The sequence below is a fragment of the Xenia sp. Carnegie-2017 genome, unplaced genomic scaffold, assembly GCF_021976095.1.
Source record: "Xenia sp. Carnegie-2017 unplaced genomic scaffold, XeniaSp_v1 HiC_scaffold_13, whole genome shotgun sequence".
Lineage (NCBI taxonomy): Eukaryota > Metazoa > Cnidaria > Anthozoa > Malacalcyonacea > Xeniidae > Xenia > Xenia sp. Carnegie-2017.
In genome coordinates, this window is record NW_025813436.1 from 2,763,144 (window position 1) to 2,784,540 (window position 21,397).

At 36.1% G+C, this 21,397-nt stretch overlaps 3 protein-coding genes across 3 annotated transcripts in view; 2 read left to right on the forward strand and 1 right to left on the reverse strand.

Annotated features, from left to right (window-relative positions):
- Positions 1-943: 943 nt before the first annotated feature.
- LOC124459552 (tubulin polyglutamylase complex subunit 2-like) lies at positions 944-21,170 on the reverse strand. Its single transcript, XM_047009007.1, is given in 10 exon segments — positions 944-2,851; positions 11,233-11,469; positions 15,620-15,714; positions 15,717-15,785; positions 17,955-17,990; positions 17,993-18,118; positions 18,121-18,189; positions 18,723-18,810; positions 19,633-19,712; positions 20,970-21,170. Coding segments are annotated over 9 exon segments (870 nt in total). The 5' UTR covers positions 21,046-21,170; the 3' UTR covers positions 944-2,851; positions 11,233-11,238.
- On the forward strand, positions 3,908-9,212 carry LOC124459550 (acyloxyacyl hydrolase-like). The gene is made up of 2 exons (XM_047009005.1): positions 3,908-4,443; positions 7,469-9,212. The coding sequence occupies exons 1-2, from the start codon at positions 3,993-3,995 to the stop codon at positions 8,752-8,754; spliced, it is 1,737 nt and encodes a 578-aa protein (XP_046864961.1). The 5' UTR covers positions 3,908-3,992; the 3' UTR covers positions 8,755-9,212.
- The window catches only part of LOC124459553, a 31,539-nt gene continuing 25,848 nt past the window's right edge, over positions 15,707-21,397 (forward strand). Inside the window, exon 1 of the mRNA XM_047009009.1 lies at positions 15,707-15,820. Within this exon, the coding sequence (XP_046864965.1) occupies positions 15,816-15,820 (5 nt within the window). The 5' untranslated portion in view covers positions 15,707-15,815. The remainder of the gene's footprint in view (positions 15,821-21,397) is intronic.

Here is a 21,397-nt window from a genome sequence, read left to right on the forward strand (position 1 = left end):
GGAACATAAGTAATTCTCTCTCATAAAAACAAAATGGAAAAAAAAATACAAAAGCTGGACTTGACAGTCAAGACACAGTCATACACACTCCTACAGTAAACATAATCCTTGTTTGGATGATCGTATGTCATGTACGTGATCATTTCGAACCGCTTCGAAATGAGAAGGCCCTAAAAATGTTATGTTATTCCAACAAAAAATTAAATGTCGGGTGCTCATAGAGATTTATTCAATAAGTACTCTGCTTTATTCTTGGCGATTTTCCTTTAAAAAAACACAAGTTCATAGCATTTCTAACAACTTTTTCCGTGAAAACCTACAGAAAACACGCGTGTCGGGACAAAATAACGCATGCGGATGTTTCAGTTTGCTAGGCGTGGTTTCCAGGTCCCAACGCGATCTATGACGAAACAATGTTAATTTTAATTAAGACAGCATTCAAGGTAAGAATTCCATGTGTTTCATTCGTTTGACAAACACAAATTTGCCTCATTGATTGTCAAAAACATATCTTCCAAAGGCAAATGTTAGTAACATTTCATGTATAATGGCCAATTGTACAACATGAAAATATCAATATTAAATCAGCTAATCTTATATATATATATTTATATAAATATTCTAGGAGATAGAGTGTAATTATTCTAAAACTGTAATTATATGGACCAATGCATTGATTTCTATACTTAAATTTATCATGTATATTATATATATTTATATATTTTACACACATATAAATATATTTCAATGGATACATATACAAGCATTTGTGGACTTCCTGTTTTATTAGTAAATATGAATACTCTAGTGTATATGGTGTAGTTACTCCAACACTGTAATTATATATATTTATAAATAGAGTGTAAATTATACATCTATTTATATATCTGTTTGTACTGTAAATTATATATTCATTAATACACCTATTTTATTGCAAATTATATATCTCTTGGTATATCTATAATTGGATTGCAAATTAATATATATACACGAACAAAACACAATGTAGTGAATCATCTTGAAACATTGTTTGATTATAATTTACAGTTATATTGCTCCATCTAAACAGATATTATGCACTTTTTAACTTCATATACATTTTATTTCATATTATATTATATATGTATATTATGCAAATTTTACATATAAACAAAGGTCTTTTTAGAGGTGTACATATATAAATAATTTCACCTCCATGAAACAAACTTCTAAAGCATGAGTACACATAACTAGAGTAAATATATAGTCAGACCCACTAAAACTGGGGAATTGAATGAACTCTAGAGGATTTATTAGTGAGGACAAGTCAAAACTAGGGATGCACTATTTTGCCTTGAAAAAATTTTTAAGATCATGATCTGTTCTTTCATATTAATTGTGTTCAGTGAAGGTAACTACTGTATTTTAACGACCTCACCCCCACCCTCCAATAAAACAAATAAAAACTTTGGACTAGATAGCTAGAGTATATATAAATATATATATATATATAATTGAACAAAACTAAAGATATAGGGGTCATATATAGCTAATGGCTGTTAAGAATTAAATAAAGGTGGACATTTATTAGATGTCAGACTACTTTCTTGCTTCTTCACCATTGATATTCAAGTGGGCAAACTTCAGGAAAGAAAGCAGCTCACTTATCTTTTATTCCTATTAACTATAGAAAACAACATGTCCCCAGGAAGATTACAGTCAAAGAAAAAAGTTCAAAATTGGCTGAGTTTCATTGATCTTTTTTCTATAGCTGGAATATAACCGTTTGTGCAATATTATGGCAATGAAAACTTCGATGTAAGATGAGTACATTGTTTTTAACACATGTGAACACACGTGATCATGCTCTAACCTTTACGTAGACACTGAACTTTAAGCAAACTTGACACAGCATAAATCTTTTAAAGATCTATTGCTACTACTTTTTGCCAAAATCTTAAAATGGCCACGTTGAGCAGACTTTCAAGCAGCTGATTTGATTTTTGTTGCATTTACTGTAGAGTTTGATTATACCAGGTAAAGAAAGCCAAAAAGGCAAAAGTAAGAAAATAGCACAGGAACATGATGAGAATAAATATGCAGCTCTGCGGTATAGGACAATGATACATCCAAAGGAATTGTGAACTGTAGTCAATACATGTCGCTGCTCTCCTAGAAGTTTACTAACTTCATGCTGATAATAAATACTTCTTATTCTGCTTATATAAGAAATAATTTTGACGCACGTTTGGGATATTTCAAAGCAAGCAAATTAAAGATGTTCTGCGTTTAAATTTCATTGATAATTCTTAGTCTCTGCGCAACTAATTATCTGCACGACTTCAGAAAGTAAGACACAGCCAGGCATAGAGCGGCCGATATGTGTTCGAAATCCGATATCCCGAACTGCGATAGCAAGAAAACTGGTTGGATCCGACCAAGCGAATAGGGGAAGGGGGCAGACAAATTGAATCATTTTGCAATTCATGCAACAAACCAGCAGCGACATTCGTCCATAAAGGGGGTTGATCTTTCGAATTCAAACATCTTTAAAACATACCAAGCAACTAAAAGCTAAGTCTAGTTCACAATAAGCTAAGGGGGGTGTCCATCCGTGAGGACATGGCTAAAAGTGTTACTACTTACTAATACCGATTCGCTCCAAAGTTCCCTCCACGCCTAGTTTCCATAGCTCGACTAATCTGGTTAAAAGGCATCCCAAACAAGGGCTGTCCGGTCCGGTCTCCGATGTGGTAGTAAGCATTTAGTGGACCACAGGCAGATTCTAGGCACAAGGTGTTGTCCATGAAAGCATCACGTGCACACAAATCTTTTTTGTTCAATTGACCGTCCCGATTCGAGGTATCTGTCTCTGTGATTATAACGAGAAAAGAAATAAGAGAGCTCGATTATCGCCAAAATTAACCAGCCTTGATTTGTCAGCAAAACGTTTGTTATAGTGAAGTCACATCAGAGCTTTGAATTTTCAAAACACCACATGTCGCCAAATGTATTTCTAGCTGACATAACTACAATTCAACTTTAGAGCTTCGACGTAGTTCAACATCGTTTGCCTAGCTCACTCACGCATCAAATGAAGAATGCATCTTTTCCGATAAAAATACTCACATATTAATACAGGAAAGAGGTCACGTGAAGGGGGAGGGTAAGTGAATCTAATATGAAACTAACCCTCCTCGGTCGGATCTCACCCTGCAAAATTCGTCCATGGTATTTATAGCAATAAAAACAGCATCAACTGTAGCTTGAGGGGTATAAAAGCTGTTTGCGCATCACAAAATATTTAAGTATTCAAAGTTAAGAAAACATATAGCACACTAAATGGCTTTAAAATATTTGTGCGCATTATCTCGTGGCTGCCATACTATATATACTCAACATATTAAAAAGCATAAATGTTTTGTGCATATTGTACAACACCAAATACAAAGTAACAAAATTCTTATGTTATCGAAAACAAGAACTTGCTTCAAAATATAACAGTTTCACAATGAGACTTTTCAGAATGACTTAAGAACAAGAAAATTATCATAATAATCAATAATGACCAACGAAATGATTAAAAGCATAGACCCCACGTGTAAAGCGCGTGACTGAAGCTCATTAATAAACCGTGACCTTGAATGCATGATTAAATTAGTGATCTAATCATCAAATATATGTAACAAAGATCTGTTTAAGCTTGCACGACAAAAATCGTAGGACTTAAAGGAGAACAATTTTAGGAGGCTTGTTACATTTACGAAAGATGACAAACCCAAGTCGTTTGACTTTGCTGAATGAAGTGCCTAGACGATTAATAGGAGATCCAAATTCAGTCGCGGAGATAGACATGAAAATATCCTCTCTGTCAATTCCTACTGATTGAAACGTGATACGACTCTAATTTATTATTGTTATCATGCATATCCTATGTTAACACGTTACACGAGCAATCACAAGATTTGTCATAGTAAGACGGCACATACAAGTCGTTTATCCGTAACAAAAATATGACTCCAAAACAAATAAAGCTCTACGTTCTTTGTCTTCTATCAACAATAGTACTTTTTGATGGAGCAAATGCTTTTCCAAAAGGAGTCAACGGCGGGGCATACTGTCTTGCTTGCACGACCTTCGTAAGTTTAAATCAACAATTTGCCGAATACCACAATACGAGTTTTGAAGAGGCATTTCACAAGATTTGTTCCTTTTTTCCACCACCATTGTCAAATGGCTGCTCCGTCCTTGGTCATTTTTTTCTTCCAGTCGTGTTGAAGTATCAGACTTCGTCGCCCGACTTTATCTGTCAAGCGATCCATCAATGTTATACAGAAAAACACCATGTTCAGTGCAGGGCATATCCAAACCATGGCAACGACGAGCAGTTTCGACATGAAGTAAAAAGGGCCAGACGATTTGCACGTGAGAGATTACATATTGATGAAAAAGCAGACACATTAAGTAAGTGGACTGGAAATTTGAGCTACATATAAAAGTTTATTGTAAACGCATGCTTTCAGGGATATTACTGACTAAATGTCCCGCAAACCATGGGAGGTTTAGTAAAAGTCTGAGGGCGCATCTCTCGGACTTTTACTTAACCTCTCGAGGCTTTAGAAAACATTTAATCACTAATATCCATTAAACCATGCGTTTACTCTGTAATAACATGGTTGCGGAGGGAATAAACAATGCATGGCACTTTTCCGTTTCACAATAATTCTATACAATTTTGAGTTCACTGATTTGAATATTTATAAACATCGACGGTGTTTGAAGCGTACATTGTTCATGGTCAGTGATGAAATAAACAAATTCATTTTAAACTCATTAAACAAATTCATTATCTATTTAATTGTGAATTCTGTTTTTGAATTGCTTGAGAATTTGTTTTGCAAGTGCATACTGTAGTTTAACTATTGTTGAAGTTATTAATAGTTGATCACTGGTTTTCCCAAGTTAGCTTGTAACAAGAAAGTTTCTAACGCGAGGGAAAGACGATTTATGTTACCACTCAACGACATAAATTGAGGCAAAAGGCTTGCAATAACGCAAATTCGGCAATTTTGAGCGATATGGTGAAATTACTTGTAAAGTAAATGGTTTGAACCCGGGAGTATCGTTACATGTTTGTAAATGTAGATCGTCCAGGTTGGTATAGTCCTGAGAAGGACTGTTTTTGTTCTTGTTGACTGACGTTTCGACAACCTTAGCGGTAGTCATCTTCAGAGTCAAATGAGGAGTAAACGTCAGGTTAGCCGTATTTGTTATCTGGTTTTTACGTCATTGTATTGTGTGTATAGGAAATGTGTATTGTCATTGTGAATTAGTGTGAAGTGAAATATTTTATTTTTAGTTGTGATGTGTAATTTAGGTGTGATGTTTTTAGTTGTAATGTGTGGGTGTCAATTGTGTATTGTCATTGTGAATTAGTGTGAAGTGTAATGTTTTTAGTTGATCGTTTGTTTGGAATGTGAATAAGTCGTTTGTAAGGTGCCGGTAATTGCTGTGATCTGTTCAGGGGGGTTTGTTACAAGTTGGTATACCAACTTTCTAGTGTAAGCCTTGTCTATAATCAGTGCTGTAAGTAACGCAATTAGCCGAGTCCCAGTCAATGTTGTGCTTTGTGAGTCGGTAATGTTTGGCAATGGGATTAGTTTTGTCTTGTTTCTTTGTGGCTCGTTTGTGTTCAGTAAGTCTTATGTTTACGTTCCTGCCAGTTTCCCCGATATAGGAGGCGTGACAGTCGGAGCAGTTTATTTTGTAAACTGCACCTTGTCGTTCGTTGGGTTGTTCTTTGTAAATTTTGAAATTACCTGTGTTTGACTGATGACTCCGTGGAATTAACGATGTAACAACAGTCGAGCAAGAGGACATTCGACTTGGTAAACTTGCCCTTGAAGTATTGTGGTTTCAAAGGACTTGCTGAAGACATCATGCTATCTATTGACCTTTTTATTTAGCATAATTGAAAATGATTCATCCGTGGAGATGCAAGCTGAAGCAATTTCTACATGACGAAAACAATACAGGCGTATTGTTTTATTGATGAGGGGTATTTAGTCTAATCGTCCCTATGAATATATTGATAAGGGAAATACGTCAGTAAACGTCCCTGTGACAACACAAGATCCCGAAGCAACCATGTTATTATTCAAGATATTATCGGTTCACGACTCACGACACTCGTTCGCGAATATTATACCTTAAAAAATAATCAATGAGTTCAACGAAGATATCTTTTTCTATAACAGGGTGTATGAAAAAAATTTGAACAGTTTAAATAGAAGGATGAATTTAGAGGAGGGCTGCGCAACCCCTCTGGCCTTGGATAGAAGGGTGCAGGGAGGGGTGTGTGAAAATTTTGCAATTACGCTAAAACAACTGTCAAACTACACATTTACCAGGGCCTCAAGTCAAACCCAAAATTTGTCTGACATGTGAATGACATAATGGACACCCACAAAGCCAAAAAAATCGAATCCAAACTAGACTCACCGAACAACATCTTACGAAAACTAGACTCCCCCTCCTACAAAATCATCCTGGATCCATCCCTGTTTAAATATGTCCAGAAAACTATCACTTTATCATAAAATGTGTTTACGTCTAAGTATTTTGATACCTGCTTTATCTAAATGTTGAAACAATGAGAGTCTAAACTGAAGTTTTCACCGATTCTCCATTCCCGCCCAAATTTTCATTCATTCAAATATAAATCTTCATTGTTTAGCTACGTCATTGAAACAATTGCTGATGAATGTAACCAGTCTAAGTGTTTATGACACCAAATTTTAATACAGTGTATTTTGATTGCATTGTAAAAGCAATTTCAAATGACTTAATAACTTCTTTAATAGAACTGTGTTATTTTTTTTTTTATGGAGATATGTAACTTTTCTTCAATATGCAAATGGTCGTTAAGACCTAATTATTAGCATTCGGAAAAGCTAGTTTTTGTTGACAGTTCGCATTAAAATACTAATTTTAGCATCTTTAAAAATATTCAACAACGCATTTATTTGTTATACAGTTGTACTTTTTTTAAAACGTTCTAACGATGTTGAAAATTGACACTCTTGAAAAGGTCGTTGTGCTCTGTGATGTCAAACGATGTCATTTGCATACAGGTCAAAATTCAATATTTCAAGAAAAAAGCACAATTCAAGAATAAAGTCGTTTTTCTATCTTCTATCTAATACAATCAAACAAATTTCCGATAACATTGCGTTTCATAAGCACTTTAAATAAGAAAAAAACTTCTCGAGAGTGAAGTGAAAAAAAAAGTCCAATTCAGAAACGATACGCAGTGGTACTTAATGTTTATCAAATTTTCTAAACTTTTACAAACTGCTCTCTCGCTTTCCAATTTTTTTAACATTTACAATAAGGCATAATACTGCTGGACGCGAAGACATATTTTGGAAAATTTGATTTGTAAATTTTGGTTTTTATACACCCAGTATATTGTGCTGTATAACCTTAGGCTTCGACGTATGCACGTTGCCGGTTGTGAAAGACATCTGCGAGAGAATACGGAAGATCTTTAGCACAAACAAGCCCTTTTTCGACGTGGACGACGATCTATTCAGCTCCTATGAAGAGTTGCGAGGCTACGCGTGGCGAGGGAAAGATTGTAATGATCTTTGGAGTACGTATTATCCAGGTCGAAAACCGATCGAAGACGACATCATCTTTGACTCCAATTGCAATGGAATCCACGGATTTAATCTTTTTGAGCGGCGTACGTGGGAGGATTTGTTGTGCGCCAACACCACGTCTCAAGGAACGATAGCCCTTGGCGACTCTGTGACAGCCCATTTTCGGGTGCCTCCGGAATGGGTAACGGCGACTGAGCTAAGACACGAAATCTTTAGACACTTTTGGTTTGTTTTAACAAACCAATTTGATTGGCCAATGATGTCCACCTTCACGGGTTATTACGAGAAATCTGATTGGCCTGAGCTAATTTCGGGACCAATCGATTCCGTTTACAAGCATGTGGTCGAACGAAACCTTTGTAATCACAGGGATTACCAAAACATCGGCAAAAATGGCGCTGATTCGTTTGCAATGAACGATATCCTAGTCAAAGCATTAAAGCGCAACACAACAACGGACAAACCAGTACTCCTGTTTTATGCTCTCGTCGGAAACGACGTTTGCAGTAACGATCCCGTGGTTACCCACATGACAACAGTGGAACAAATGAAAGATAATGCTTTGAAAACTATGGAAACGCTTGACAAAATTTTGCCCAGCGGTAGTCACGTGACAATTCTCGGTTTAGCCGATGGCAGGGTGTTATATGACTCGATGCATGCCCGCATACATCCGATCGGTAAGCTACGCAAGGACGTCACTTATGCGCAACTCTACGACTTTTTGAACTGTTTGGAAATTTCACCGTGCGCCGGTTGGTTGAACACGAACGCAACAGTACGCAACGCAACCACGAAGCATGCAGAGGCACTCAGCGGCGTTTTGCAGGACATTGTGCGCACGCACACTTACAAAAATTTCGATTTAGCTTTCATCCCGAACTTCTTCAAAGAGTCCATAAAAATGTGGAAAGGAATGGGCAAGGGTCACGAAACCTGGCAACTCATAGAGCCCGTGGATGGTTTTCATCCCAATCAAAACGCGATGGCGTTATCAGCCAAAGTACTGGTTAAAGCATTGGGGAAAATCGCACCGCATTTCCTTGGTGAAATCAATCCACACAACGCAAAGATCAGACAGTTGTTTGGCAACCAGGGTGGATATAGATAAAAACAAATGGTCTACATATGATACATGCTATGAAATTTGATTGGATTCAGTTAGACCTCTTTCTTTTTTAAAGGATGCACTATTGATTTTGACCGTCTCTTTTGTTACAGCAATAAAGGAATTTTCAAATCACATGTAAAAATTTGCTTTTGCTTATAAATGGATTTTAAATCTGCAAGAAAACTGAAAAACGATTTTTACGGTGACTTAGTAAACTGTTGTGACAAGCTACGACAGTATAGAAGCAATGAAACATCGGACTATGGCTGAAATTTTTCATGCCTCGTTTTACGTTCGCTGTGATTTTTCCAGATTACTGACAACTAAATTCCACAAGAGTGCATTGTATCAATAATCGCTAAGAATTAATATTCGCAAGATATATATCGTAAGTTTGCGTCATGCTTCATAAAATTTAATGATTTTCTCATATGGGGCATTAAAAGTTGCACGATAAATAGCTCGTTGTATAGCTAATATTTAACTAATAGGGCGTATTCTATGGTGGATTATTGTTCAGATTGAGATGCGAAAATTCATGACTAAGTAAAAGCAACATAGATGTACTTATCTGTACATCTGTAGAAGTACACACATAATATAAATCTGCCTGTTTACACCCCGAAAACTTGCAATCAAGAGAGCTAGAGCCATCAAAAATTTGACATTTATTTTCTATATCCGACATATTGCTTTGTGTAAAAATTCGCTAAATTTGCTGGCTCATAATTAAAAATCGTTGCTACATAATGATTAAGGAACAATCTTTCTAAGTTAATTTGAAATGATATGTTTAGCTATTAATCTTCCATAGCTGCTTGATGGGCAAAAATTGAAAAACAATTCTTGAAATTGAATTGCGAAGGAACCCTTCATCCTTTTCTGTATATATTGAAACGATAATAAATTGCTGAGCAGTGCATTCTTAATAGAAAATTTCATAAAAATCGCTTATGAAGTTGTCATGTGTATCGCCAGCATCATCGTAATCACTATCATCACACTCATCCGGCTCTTCTAATGGGCTCTTCTTAATCGGACTTCAGGCATTTGTCAGAACACTTCCCAATCCCAAATTCGAAGTTAACAGCTTTCTTCTTTACAAACTCATTTGGTATCACTGTAGATGTTTCTTTATTGTATTTAGCAATAGCTATGTCATAGCTCATTGTGGATGACAACGATACACAATGTCTCAGACCACTTAAAAGTTGGAACATCCAGACATCTGTCTAACTGCCATTGCCAGAGCTAAGGATTTTGGGGTCTGTGTTTTCCCCCTAGAGCAATTGTAGACCATATCTTGGCATAGAGAAAGTAACTTAATTTTGAAGCTTTCTTCAAGATTTATGCAGTTTGTAGTTTTTCTGAAAAGCCAAGCCATGAAATTGTAGAGCAATGAAGAAACAACTTTTTTAACACTGTCCTCGGATATATCGGAAGACAATGATAGCCAATGTTCATACCATGTAGAAGGTGTAGTATAATTAATATTTATAAAATTCATTTATTCATACTTATGTATTCACATTGCATAAAAGGCGAAGGTTTAGTAATAAAACTCAGTTATCTTTCAACAGCGGGCCAGTTAATAAAACACTACAGAAGGGTAATCCCGGATGTTACATCTTAGCTCTAACGCATCCATGTAGAGATTTTGCAGCGACATTGATTTGGAATGAACTGGCCGCGGTGTGACATCTTCCTCACTTATCTCTGATTCATCTCCGGTAGCGTCAGTCTCGTCATTATTGCTAAGAAACCTTTCTGAGACTCAATTGTTTCCATCAAATTTTTCTTCTTTTTGGCAATGTCTCTCTGCTCACCATCGTATAGTAACCAAAGCTCGTGAAAATGTAAAAAATTTTCAAAGATGTCGAGGTAAAATCACATTCAAAATGGATTACACATCCCCGCAAACTCGCCATTTTATTGTTTTGCATCATTGTGTATCCGCAATTTTTCCAAGATTTTTGGCATAAAACAAGATGGCGACAGGTAATAAATTAAACGAATATTATGAAACTTAGGAGTACTGAAACACCTAAGATTGCAATTTCAAGAGATGCTAACAACTTAATCATATTCAGTCAGTAAAAATAAGTAGTTCTCTGTGTTTTTTAAGTAGTCATCAATTTCTGCATTTAGTGAATATTGCAGATAATGAATAAATTAAAAGTAAAAGCTTTCAACTTTCATATCGCTGTACAAGAACGATCATCATTCATCATTGATGACTGGGCGAGCTTTTTCTCAGACTTTGAACATTGTTAGTAAGAAAAAAAGCGTGAAAATTTGCGAAATAATGGGTTTTCGTACCTAGATACGTATTTTCTACCGGACCTGAAGCGTGTTATAACCAAAGCCAGAGTTTTAACTTAAACTCCAAGAATTTGCTCTGTACTAATTATCTAATCAGTCAAAGTTTATAAAGAACACATTCTGTACTTAGACAAAACGCAACAATAAACGACAAACCTCGTCCTAATATCGATGAGATTTGATTGCAGAAGTTCCTTGAGATTTAGATGAAGTGGTACTTCTAGCCGCTAGCTTTTTCTTTCCTTGCTTCGTTTGCACTTTCACAATATCTGCTTTCCCCTTAAATACGCGGTTTGGGTCTAGTTGATTGGTCTGTTCAGCTGACGTCACGTTCATGTGTTCATCAGACAAGTCATCCGTGACCCGGCTGGGCGCGTAAAGATTGAACCATTCCTGTGAGATCAATGTCACAAATTTTAAAAAGTGGTTTTATTGACAGCAAGATAAACAACTTTATCAATAACTTTAGAGAAAGATTGCCAAAGATTTTAGCGCATCTTGCTGTATTCAGTGCAAATCCGGCATTATTAACGAACTTTAGCAAAGACTACAGGTACCTCATTTTGAAGTAAAAAGATAATTATGACAACAACAACACGTCGCCGTCATTTATGAGTACGATGTTTTTTTTCAAAACTCATAGTCCCCACTACGATGTATTTTAGAGATAATATAGTCGGTATATTTTTTTAATGTGTAAGAAATTAGTTTACACTGCTACTTTGGACCATCCAGGCTTTACTTCAGTGTCATTTTTGAGCGCAAAAGTACATTTAAAACGAAAACTTGATACGCAAAACTACCGTATTGGGACACAAAGTTAAGTGTAAAAATAGTGATAGAAAAATTTAACTATTTTACATTTCATGCGAAATAGTTTTTTTTTTCTCTAAAGAGTCCTATATTCTCCCTAAATTACTATTACCGATTTATCGATATTATTATTGACAAACTCGTTCAGTTGACGAAGCGACAGCGACAAAGTTCCTCGTGGCATTCCCTTATACGGTGAAATTTCGTACCAGTAGTCGTACTCATGCTAAAAAGCTCTGTTATAGTGAGTAAACCTAGAGGCGTAACTTGGGTCTCAAGATTTGGGGGAGAGGAATTAATTTGCCAAAAAAGACAGTGGTATAAATTTGTATGTTATCACTGGAAAAATCGTTTGGAAGAAATGATTTTGTCAAAAATTTCGTAATAGTATTTACGTTTAAATTTCCGATAAATGCAATGCTCGTGAAACACTTAACATCCCACAAGTTACCATGTTTGACCCGACCGAAACGCTCACTTTTTGGGGAAGTGAGCCACCCTTCTACCACCACCCCCTAGGATCAGCGGTGAATACAATCGGCAAACATAAAAATGGTGGATAGAAGATTCTAAAAAAAGTCCATCCAGAGAGGGGGGAGAGTTGTTTTCGTCACTGGCTGAGTGTAGTGTCAAATTGATAACGGGTAAATCTTGAATAAAAATCACTTTAGATGATCTTCCTATCAACGCCAAAAGTGCGAGCACATACGTAACTAGCCCCATCGAAATGGAGGCTTGGCGGTGGATTTTCCTTCAGGTTGCAAACCTATAAAGGGGCACTCGATTAGACATAACACCTTATGATGACGTCATATGACGCAGAGACAAAAAATTACCTCGGGCCCAACAAGGGGGAGTTTCGTCCTGAGCCAATCAGGGGTTTGTTTACGCTTTTAAAAATTAGCCTATCAGAACTCGCAAAACCCAAAAATGTAAACAAAAGGAGTGAGAAAACTGCACTTTGTTTGAGCCCTTTGGTGAGCTACGCTTTTGATTAAATAAATATTAAAACTAAAGATTCATGTAAAGCAACACTTTTTCTTCAAATTCCTCGCGTGCACTTTTGAATTTCGATCTAGAACCTAATTTATCGGCTGTTGAACAGCAAACATTTTACACGCGCGAAGTAGCATTTGCCATGTGCTTGGTTTACAAAAGTTGCCTATTTTACTGGCGAAATTCAGCAAAATTTTGCGCAATGTATAACTATTATCTTAATGAGCTTGAAGAATTTCGTATTTGACACCTGTCATCTTGTTCTTGTCAGAAGTGCGTCGTGTAAGCCTCTAGCAACCAATGGTCTTGCCATATTTCTCAATGGCAGTGAATCGTCATTATTTGGTGATTTTGGTCGAAATTTGACAGTTTTAGTTGCCTTTCAAGGGCATTTTATGGCTAACGTTCTGTCTTGACGAAGAAAAAACTTAAATTGTCAACCGACTGTTGATTGTGCTCCTTGCCAACGACTTACTCTTCTTAGCGAAACGATTGCTTGTTGACAGTCCAGGTTTGATTTGAGTCGTTCAGTTTCTTCGTTCAAGGGTTTCTCATTTTGCTAGTTCTCATCTTCATCTACGGTTGAATGTAGCTCTGCCTTGGTTAAGACGGCTTTGAAACATTGGCAGCTTTTCACAAATATTCGATTTTAACTGACGGATCAGAGATGTTTGACAAGTCTTACTGTTGCATATGCTTGGGCCTGGCACGAGATATTGACATTCTACATGAAATGAATGACTGAACAACATCGAAAAGCCTTTTAAACACCCCACGTTTGTTGCAATTAGGTAAATCCTTTTTCTTTGAAAGAATTTGATGTATTTAAACATGAAATATCTTGCCTAGCAACAAAAGAAACCTTCTTTGTTATATTTTAGCTAAATCTATTATCACCAACTGTCAAAATTTTCTGATTAAGCAAGTTAGGTTTAATGAATCAGAAGTTTGATAAAATATAATAATTGCTATACATTTCCGCTTTCATTGTTGAAATGTTGGGTCATGATAAAAGTAAACATCCTTAATGGTATAAACAATGACTGAAATGGTTGCAATGTTTGCATACAGTTATCAATTTCTTTAACTTAAAGTGCTATATGATCTGCAGAATTAGTGTTCTTAGCTTTTTCTCTTAAAATTGAGTAAAGATTTTCAACTGTACATTCATTCTATGTATCCAAAAATCCTTGAAAACCTTCATACATCGTTGGGAATTTTCTTGCCAATAGTTAAATACATATTATCAAACACCAAACATTACGCAACATTTCAACAATGATGGGGGAAATGTATGGTTCTTGTTGCTCTCAGCAGGTGAAGCATGCGAAATGGAGGTATCTTAACTTTATTTAGAAAAAAATGTAACTAACCTATTGCTGCCTTTAGATTTTACTTCAGTGGAAAACCCACCAAAACCTGCAATGTGAAAGATCGACATTTTGTATATCTATGGGTAAGGGTAAAGAGTATGCCTCTGTTTCAATTAGCAGCAGCTTGTACACTAAAGTTACAAATTCTAAGTATCTTGCCTTCTAGCACTTGAAATATCTTTTCAACCTAACATCTTAATTTGCACAAGTGTACACTTAGAACAGTACATGAATTTCGACTGTCAACTTCAAAATAGCAAGATATTATATTTTGTCAAACTACTTATGGCACAATTCGTTAACACTCCAACTTGTTTGATCAGAAAAATTTTACAATTAGTAATAAACTTAGCTAAAATATAACAAAGGTTTCTTGTGTTGCTAAGGAAGAAATTTCATGTTTAAATACATCAAATTTTTTCAAAGAAAAAAGGATTTACCTAATTGCAACAAACATGGGTGTGTAAAAGGCTTTTCGATGTTGTTCAGTCATTCATTTCATGTAGAATGTCAATATCTCCTGCCAGGCCCAAGCATATGCAACAGTAAGACTTGTCAAACATCTCTGATCCGTCAGTTAAAATCGAATATTTGTGAAAAGCTGCCAATGTTTCAAAGCCGTCTTAACCAAGGCAGAGCTACATTCAACCGTAGTTGAAGATGAGGAGAACTAGCAAAATCAGAAACCCTTGAACGAAGAGACTGAATGACTCAAATCAAACCTGGACTGTCAACAAGCAATCGTTTCGCTAAGAAGAGTAAGTCGTTGGCAAGGAGCACAATCAACAGTCGGTTGACAGTTAAAGTTTTTTCTTCGTCAAGACAGAACGTTAGCCATAAAATGCCCTTGAAAGGCAACTAAAACTGTCAAATTTCGACCAAAATCACCAAATAATGACGATTCGCTGCCATTGAGAAATATGGCAAGACCATTGGTTGCTAGAGGCTTACACGACGCACTTCTGACAAGAACAAGATGACAGGTGTCAAATACGAAATTCTTCAAGCTCATTAAGATAATAGTTATACATTGCGCAAAAATTTGCTAAATTTCGCCAGTAAAATAGGTAACTCTTTTAAACCAAGCATATGAATAGTGCTACTTCGCGCGTGTGATATAGTTGTTGTTCCACAGCCGATAAATTCGGTTCTAAGTCGAAATTTTAAAAACGTAGCTCACCAAAAGGCTCAAACAAAGTGCAGTTTTCTCACTCCTTTCCTTTACATTTTTGCGTTTTGCGAGTTTTGATTGGCTCAAAACGAAATTCCCCTTGTTCCCGGGCCCACGTATTTCTCTCGGCGGCTCTGGCTGGGTACACGCACAAAAAATTACGCAAGTACATCAATATATAAGTAGCTACCTTCGTCTCCGTACTGAGACCAGCTGTTGAAAAACGATATTGCCATAACGGCAGACCAAGATGAATTATTAGCATTCTGAAATAATTTTCAAAGATGAGGCCAAGAAACTCCAGCTCAACGAACGATCCAGCAGCCAGATTTCTGGAGAGGTATCTATCATGCCACCTACGAAGGGATTAAAAAAAAATTTTGGACATGAGGTATGTAGGCACAAACTTGCATAAAGGCCCGTTAACATGATCGGATTTGATGGACATTTATGTTATCGAGTACGTACATTTATCGATAAATTTTGCAAATGAAATTTGAAAAGTATAGAAAGTGAGAGGTCTGGGACTAGTCGGCTTTCTTCGATATTGTCGGATGAAAATACAGCAAGTTCTATTTTAATCATATTTTTTAGACTGACGGATTCGACTATCGAAAGATCACTTTATATATTATCAAACGATCTTTTTTTTTAGGATCCGACAAAATCGGATCGTGTCAACAGGCCTTAAGACTATGTTACGAGCGAAAAATCGACTGCGTTTAAACTGATCCGTTTGAATTCCGCTACAGTTTTGCTAATTTTACACATAGTGTCGCTTGCTGTAGAAATTTGTTAGTTGTTTGTGAAAGAATGACGCCATTTCTCATTTAAATATTGCTAGATGTTTATATTTCTTGCCATAGATCATAAAAAACAGTGATTTGTAAAGCTTACAACAAAATTTGTCACTGAAAGCTTTCCAAAACATAAATGTTCGTCATTTTCAACTTTGTGCCACAACGCGGGACGAATTGAAGAAAACTGGTTTCTTCATTGTCGCGAAATATTACAACGCTGCGTAGCGCTACGTTTTCGTTCGAGTACGTTTGGAAAGTGTAGTCGTATCGCTTGGTAAAAATTGACTTTTTCAATCAAACACGCTTTAAGAAAGCACTGTATTGGTTGCATTGCACACGAAGTTGACATCTTGTGTCGGGGATGTTCAAAAGCATTCAATTTTAAACAAAATACAACTGACGAATTCCCGTTGTGACTTCAAAAATAACAACAGTTACCAGCTTTTTTGTACTGGCGGTCAGACAATGAAAATGATCAATTTTTCAACTTTGAGGGCGAAAAAATTCAGCAAAATCATACTTTCGATCCATGAAATATATTGCAAAAGTATTAACAGAACTATCTAAATGGCACGAATGCAAAAACATGATATGGGCACTTTAATGTGTTATAAACGTGTCCTTCTTCTTTGAAACGCAGAGTAAAAATTCTGTTTATGAAGGGTTTACGGGACAAGAAACATGTGATCATGAAAAATCATGTGATCGTGGATTTGCAGTTTGCGTTGCAGATGGCGGTTTAGGTTTGAACATCTAGAGACCTTTCTTGCAGTAGGTTATCTACGGTAGACTTTTTAGTACTTTTAATACAACAAAGTGACGTTTATGGCACAATGGTATATTTTTATTGTGTACACAACATGAATATGTCTTTTCATCGACAAACTATAAACAAAACATAAAATTTGACTCGAGACCATGCAAATTGTAAAACAAACGCAAAACGTCATGTTAAATTCAACTTTTTTGGAAACGACAAACCTCAACGGCAAGCAGATCGCTGAACGGCAAAGTTTGTCGTTTGTCGTAAACAACATACTAGAACTCTTTATTCGTATTACAATACTTTATTCCTTCACTTCATGCATAAAATGCACCAAAAAACGTGAAAGATACTTCTTGCGACAACAAATTCACGTGCCGAACGTTTTAAACTCACAAGATGCTCCCATTCAATCGATGATCACATGACCAAAGTACTTTTTGGCAGGACGTAAAAATTTAAGCTGGTCAAAATGACCAGCAAGATAAAAAAATTGGCCGTTCGGCAAGCCTTTCTGGCCAATCATTGTCCGTTGACAGACCATTAGTAGAGAGCTTTAGGAAGAGTACGACTACGACAACGAGTACGAAGTTTGACCGTGTAAGGGAATGGCACGAGGAAGTTTGTTGTCGTTGTCGCTTCGTCAAAATTTTGTTTTAGCTGTAAACAACAGAACGAGCCTTTTATAGTGAAAATACCGAAGCTTGCGAAGTAGCTACGGCTCCATTTGTCAATAATGATATCAACGAATCGGTAATACTGATTTTGCAAGAATATAAGACTCTTTAGACTGAAAAATCTTCACTATTTTAAATCTTATGTACAATATATTTGCACTACTTTAATGTTTGTTACCTTTCACTTTGTGTACGAAATACATGAAAGTTTTGCAGGTCATGCAGGTACAGCTATGATAAGGCTGTAGGCTATTGTCAAGAACGGTCACATTACATCTTACGTACCATTAGCAACATTCTTGAAGACCAAACAAACTTTGCAAATCCGAGGCAAGAATCCAACTCGTAAATCTTATTCCTTTGATCGAAATGCGGTTTGTCGTGACCGTGGAAGCCTTCGCCGTCCGATATATCATCGAGATCCAACAACGATGGCGCTTCGGAGGAATAGGCGACTGGTTTAATGACACCAGGGAAGCAATTGAATTAACTTGGATGTTTCCTATTGGCAAAGTTTCACCTGGTTCAAAAAAAATTTAAAGGTCTTAAGTTTTTGTTCACTAACATGAACAAGCGAACAACGTCATTGTACTTCTAATAGTAGCGAATTTGTGTACTACAAATCAACGCAGTCGACCATTTTAGAAAATACCGTTACAAGCGCAGTTTAGTGTTGACCTCTAGTAGTAGAGTTTGTTTTTGTGAGGACTCCTCTAGTAGTAGAGTTTTTGTGAGGACTCTAGTATATTAGTGTGATATTTAGCCATAGGCGTACAGAGCTATAACTTCCAGGAGGGAGGGGAGTGAGTATTTTCCCAACACACAGTAAATGTTCCGCCATATTTTCGCCCGACTAACGTTTAAAATTTTCAACTTCTTAATTTCCGTACGTCCTTTATTTAACCCCAACCGTTTACTTCTTCATACAACCACCTACGTACTCTAAAATTTAATGACAACCTGGAAGAATACTACTAGATCAAAATAATTAATATCATCGTCGGTTATTTTTATGCCGTATAAAATAATTCAGATTCCTTTAAAAAACTTCACCATCAAATATAATCGACCATTGAATTGACAGGCCATTTGTAGTCAAAAAGAAGTCCTTCAGGTCATTTGGCAATGTACACATATTTCTCTGTAAATAAGATCACAAAAATCGAAATAGTTAAGATTCAATTATATGATAACTGAAAGAGGCATTTAAATTGCCAGTAAAAAAATTTAAAGTAGCACTGGGTAAGGTTAGAAGACACTCAGCATACAGGGCATATGTGTTAATGTAACCTATATTTTTTTAATTTGTTCACCCAGAACAAACTCAACAACTGATATAGCTGTTGTCACTGTGGACTCAGATTTCTATATACATCCACCCTCTTGATAACTTTTTCCAGTTGGAGGAAAACTGTGAGCTTCTGTTGAGAGTTGGCAAACTCATCCCACTTCAAGCTGAAACCAATTGCTGGCCAATTTTTTACTGGACCAGGATTGAACTCAGCGGAGGAAGCCGTTGAGTTTGACCTTAGCACCACCAAAGCTCCTTGAAAATCTGTTTAAACCCAGTTCAGCAATAGTATAACCTAAAACCAGCTTTAAATTTTGAGCACACACAAACAAATGTCAGAGTAAGGATGTTCCCAGTTTTAACCTGTATAACAAAGTGCAGTACAACAACTCCCACTTTGGGCATCCCACAACCAATGTGACTCCACCCCTCACTACCTGCACACACCCTACACTACCCACACACACCCTACACTTCCCGCACACACCCTACACTACCCACACACACCCTACACATCCCAACTTTAGAAAACAAACATTTCAATCAGAAAACAAATCAATGAATACTTTCAACACATCCTCACTCACCCCCCCTTGATTCAGAAAACAAACATTCAATTATACCTAAAACTATGATAGGTGAAAATCAATTTTATATTTAACACATCCACACCTGTTCCCAGGAATAAATAGCACTTTTCTTTGCAGGTGTACAGTTTTCAAATTGTACATCACAAACACCTGGCTTGCTCTCTGTCAAGAAACATGTATATTTTAAAATCTTGTTTAAATAGTAAGTAGGCAGGAGATGGGCATTTTTTAATTACATTGTAAATACTGGGGCATTTACCCTCTTGTGATTATCTTTGATCATCTGGTAAAATGATAGCTGTTGTCACTGTGAAGGATTGGTTTTTTAATATAAGTTGTAACATATTTTTAAAAAGATCATGTTGGAGAATTAGTAGAGAAAAAACAATTTGCAAATTTTTTCTAGAAAAATGTACATCCAAACTCACAATCAAATCAAAATTATTTGTTATATAACTACTTAGAGTCACAACTGTCACATCTAAACAAATACTCCATTCTCCTTATAAATATGATGCAGCATTAATATAAAACATCATATTGATATCATATTACAAATAATTCCAATTTGCATGCAAGTAATCAATGCATAACGTTTTTGCATATGGTTTGAAAAAATGTTTTGCCATTTCTACTATTTTAGCCAGCACACTATTAATTCACACATAGTTTAGAATTTGTCCCATCAAACAAGAATTTGTCCCATCAAACATCTCAGAATACTTATGATCAAAATTCCCACACATCAAAATTCCCTAAAAATAACCGGGAGGAGAGTATATATGTATATTAAACTATGATAACTCAGACATGCGACTGCTTACCATGCAAATTTCATATTTACAGTGGTGTAAGAAGGGAGAGGACAGCTAGGCACATTCTCCCCTAACTTTTAAAGTAATATCAAAAAGTGCTCTTTTTAAAAGAAAATTGCATTTTTTAGCCAAGCCAAGCACCAGTAAGGTTGCGCCAACTGCTACTAACATTTACATAACATAACTGTGATGTTAAATAATAACTATTTGATAGACTTCTGTACTGTACACACACTAGCAGACACATTAACCTTGTGTGTGAAGAATTAAGTTTACGTATGAATCCTTAAATTAAATTTCTGGAGTTCAAATTTTAAAAGTATACCAAATAGGTATGCCTAGGAATCTCCAAAAATCTCAAGCCCCTCCCCCCCCCCCCTTTTTTTATAGAATATCTGCCACTAAATTTCAATAAGCTAATCCACGTAAACCTTTCGAACACAGCCTCCTTTCCGATGCTCCAACTTACTTGTACTGATAAAATTAAAATTCACACAAGTTATATACACACTGAAATACCAGCGGATGCAAAATAACAATGGTAAAAAGTGAGAAAGCCTTTTCGCGGTAATGAAGAATACAAAATGCAAGCAAGATTACCTACCTAAAGTTTTAACAACACCAAGAGTCATCTTCTCCAGTAGATCTTTAACTTCGTCACCTGGTGGGAGTGAAGTCATTTAGACAAACGAGCTTTTTAGCTTACTATTTTTAGGATAGAATAAAAAAACGAGATAGATAATTCAGTAACTTTCTGTAAAAGACTACAGCACATAGCAATTACCAATTGCCCACGCGCGCAAGTGGCTAATGGCACGTGCTCCACTGTAACCATGGAGAGTATTTCCATTTTCGAATGTCACTTTTTTCCAGAGGTAGAGGACTAGAGGTTTTATCTTTAGTTTTTATTATATGAATGTCAGCTTTCATAAGATAATTTCTCAGTTGTCAAGTGCAGTCAATATCGTTGCAATAATAGATGATTAATTGATATTTTAAATCCAAAGTAATGAGAATAGCAAAACTTCCTGT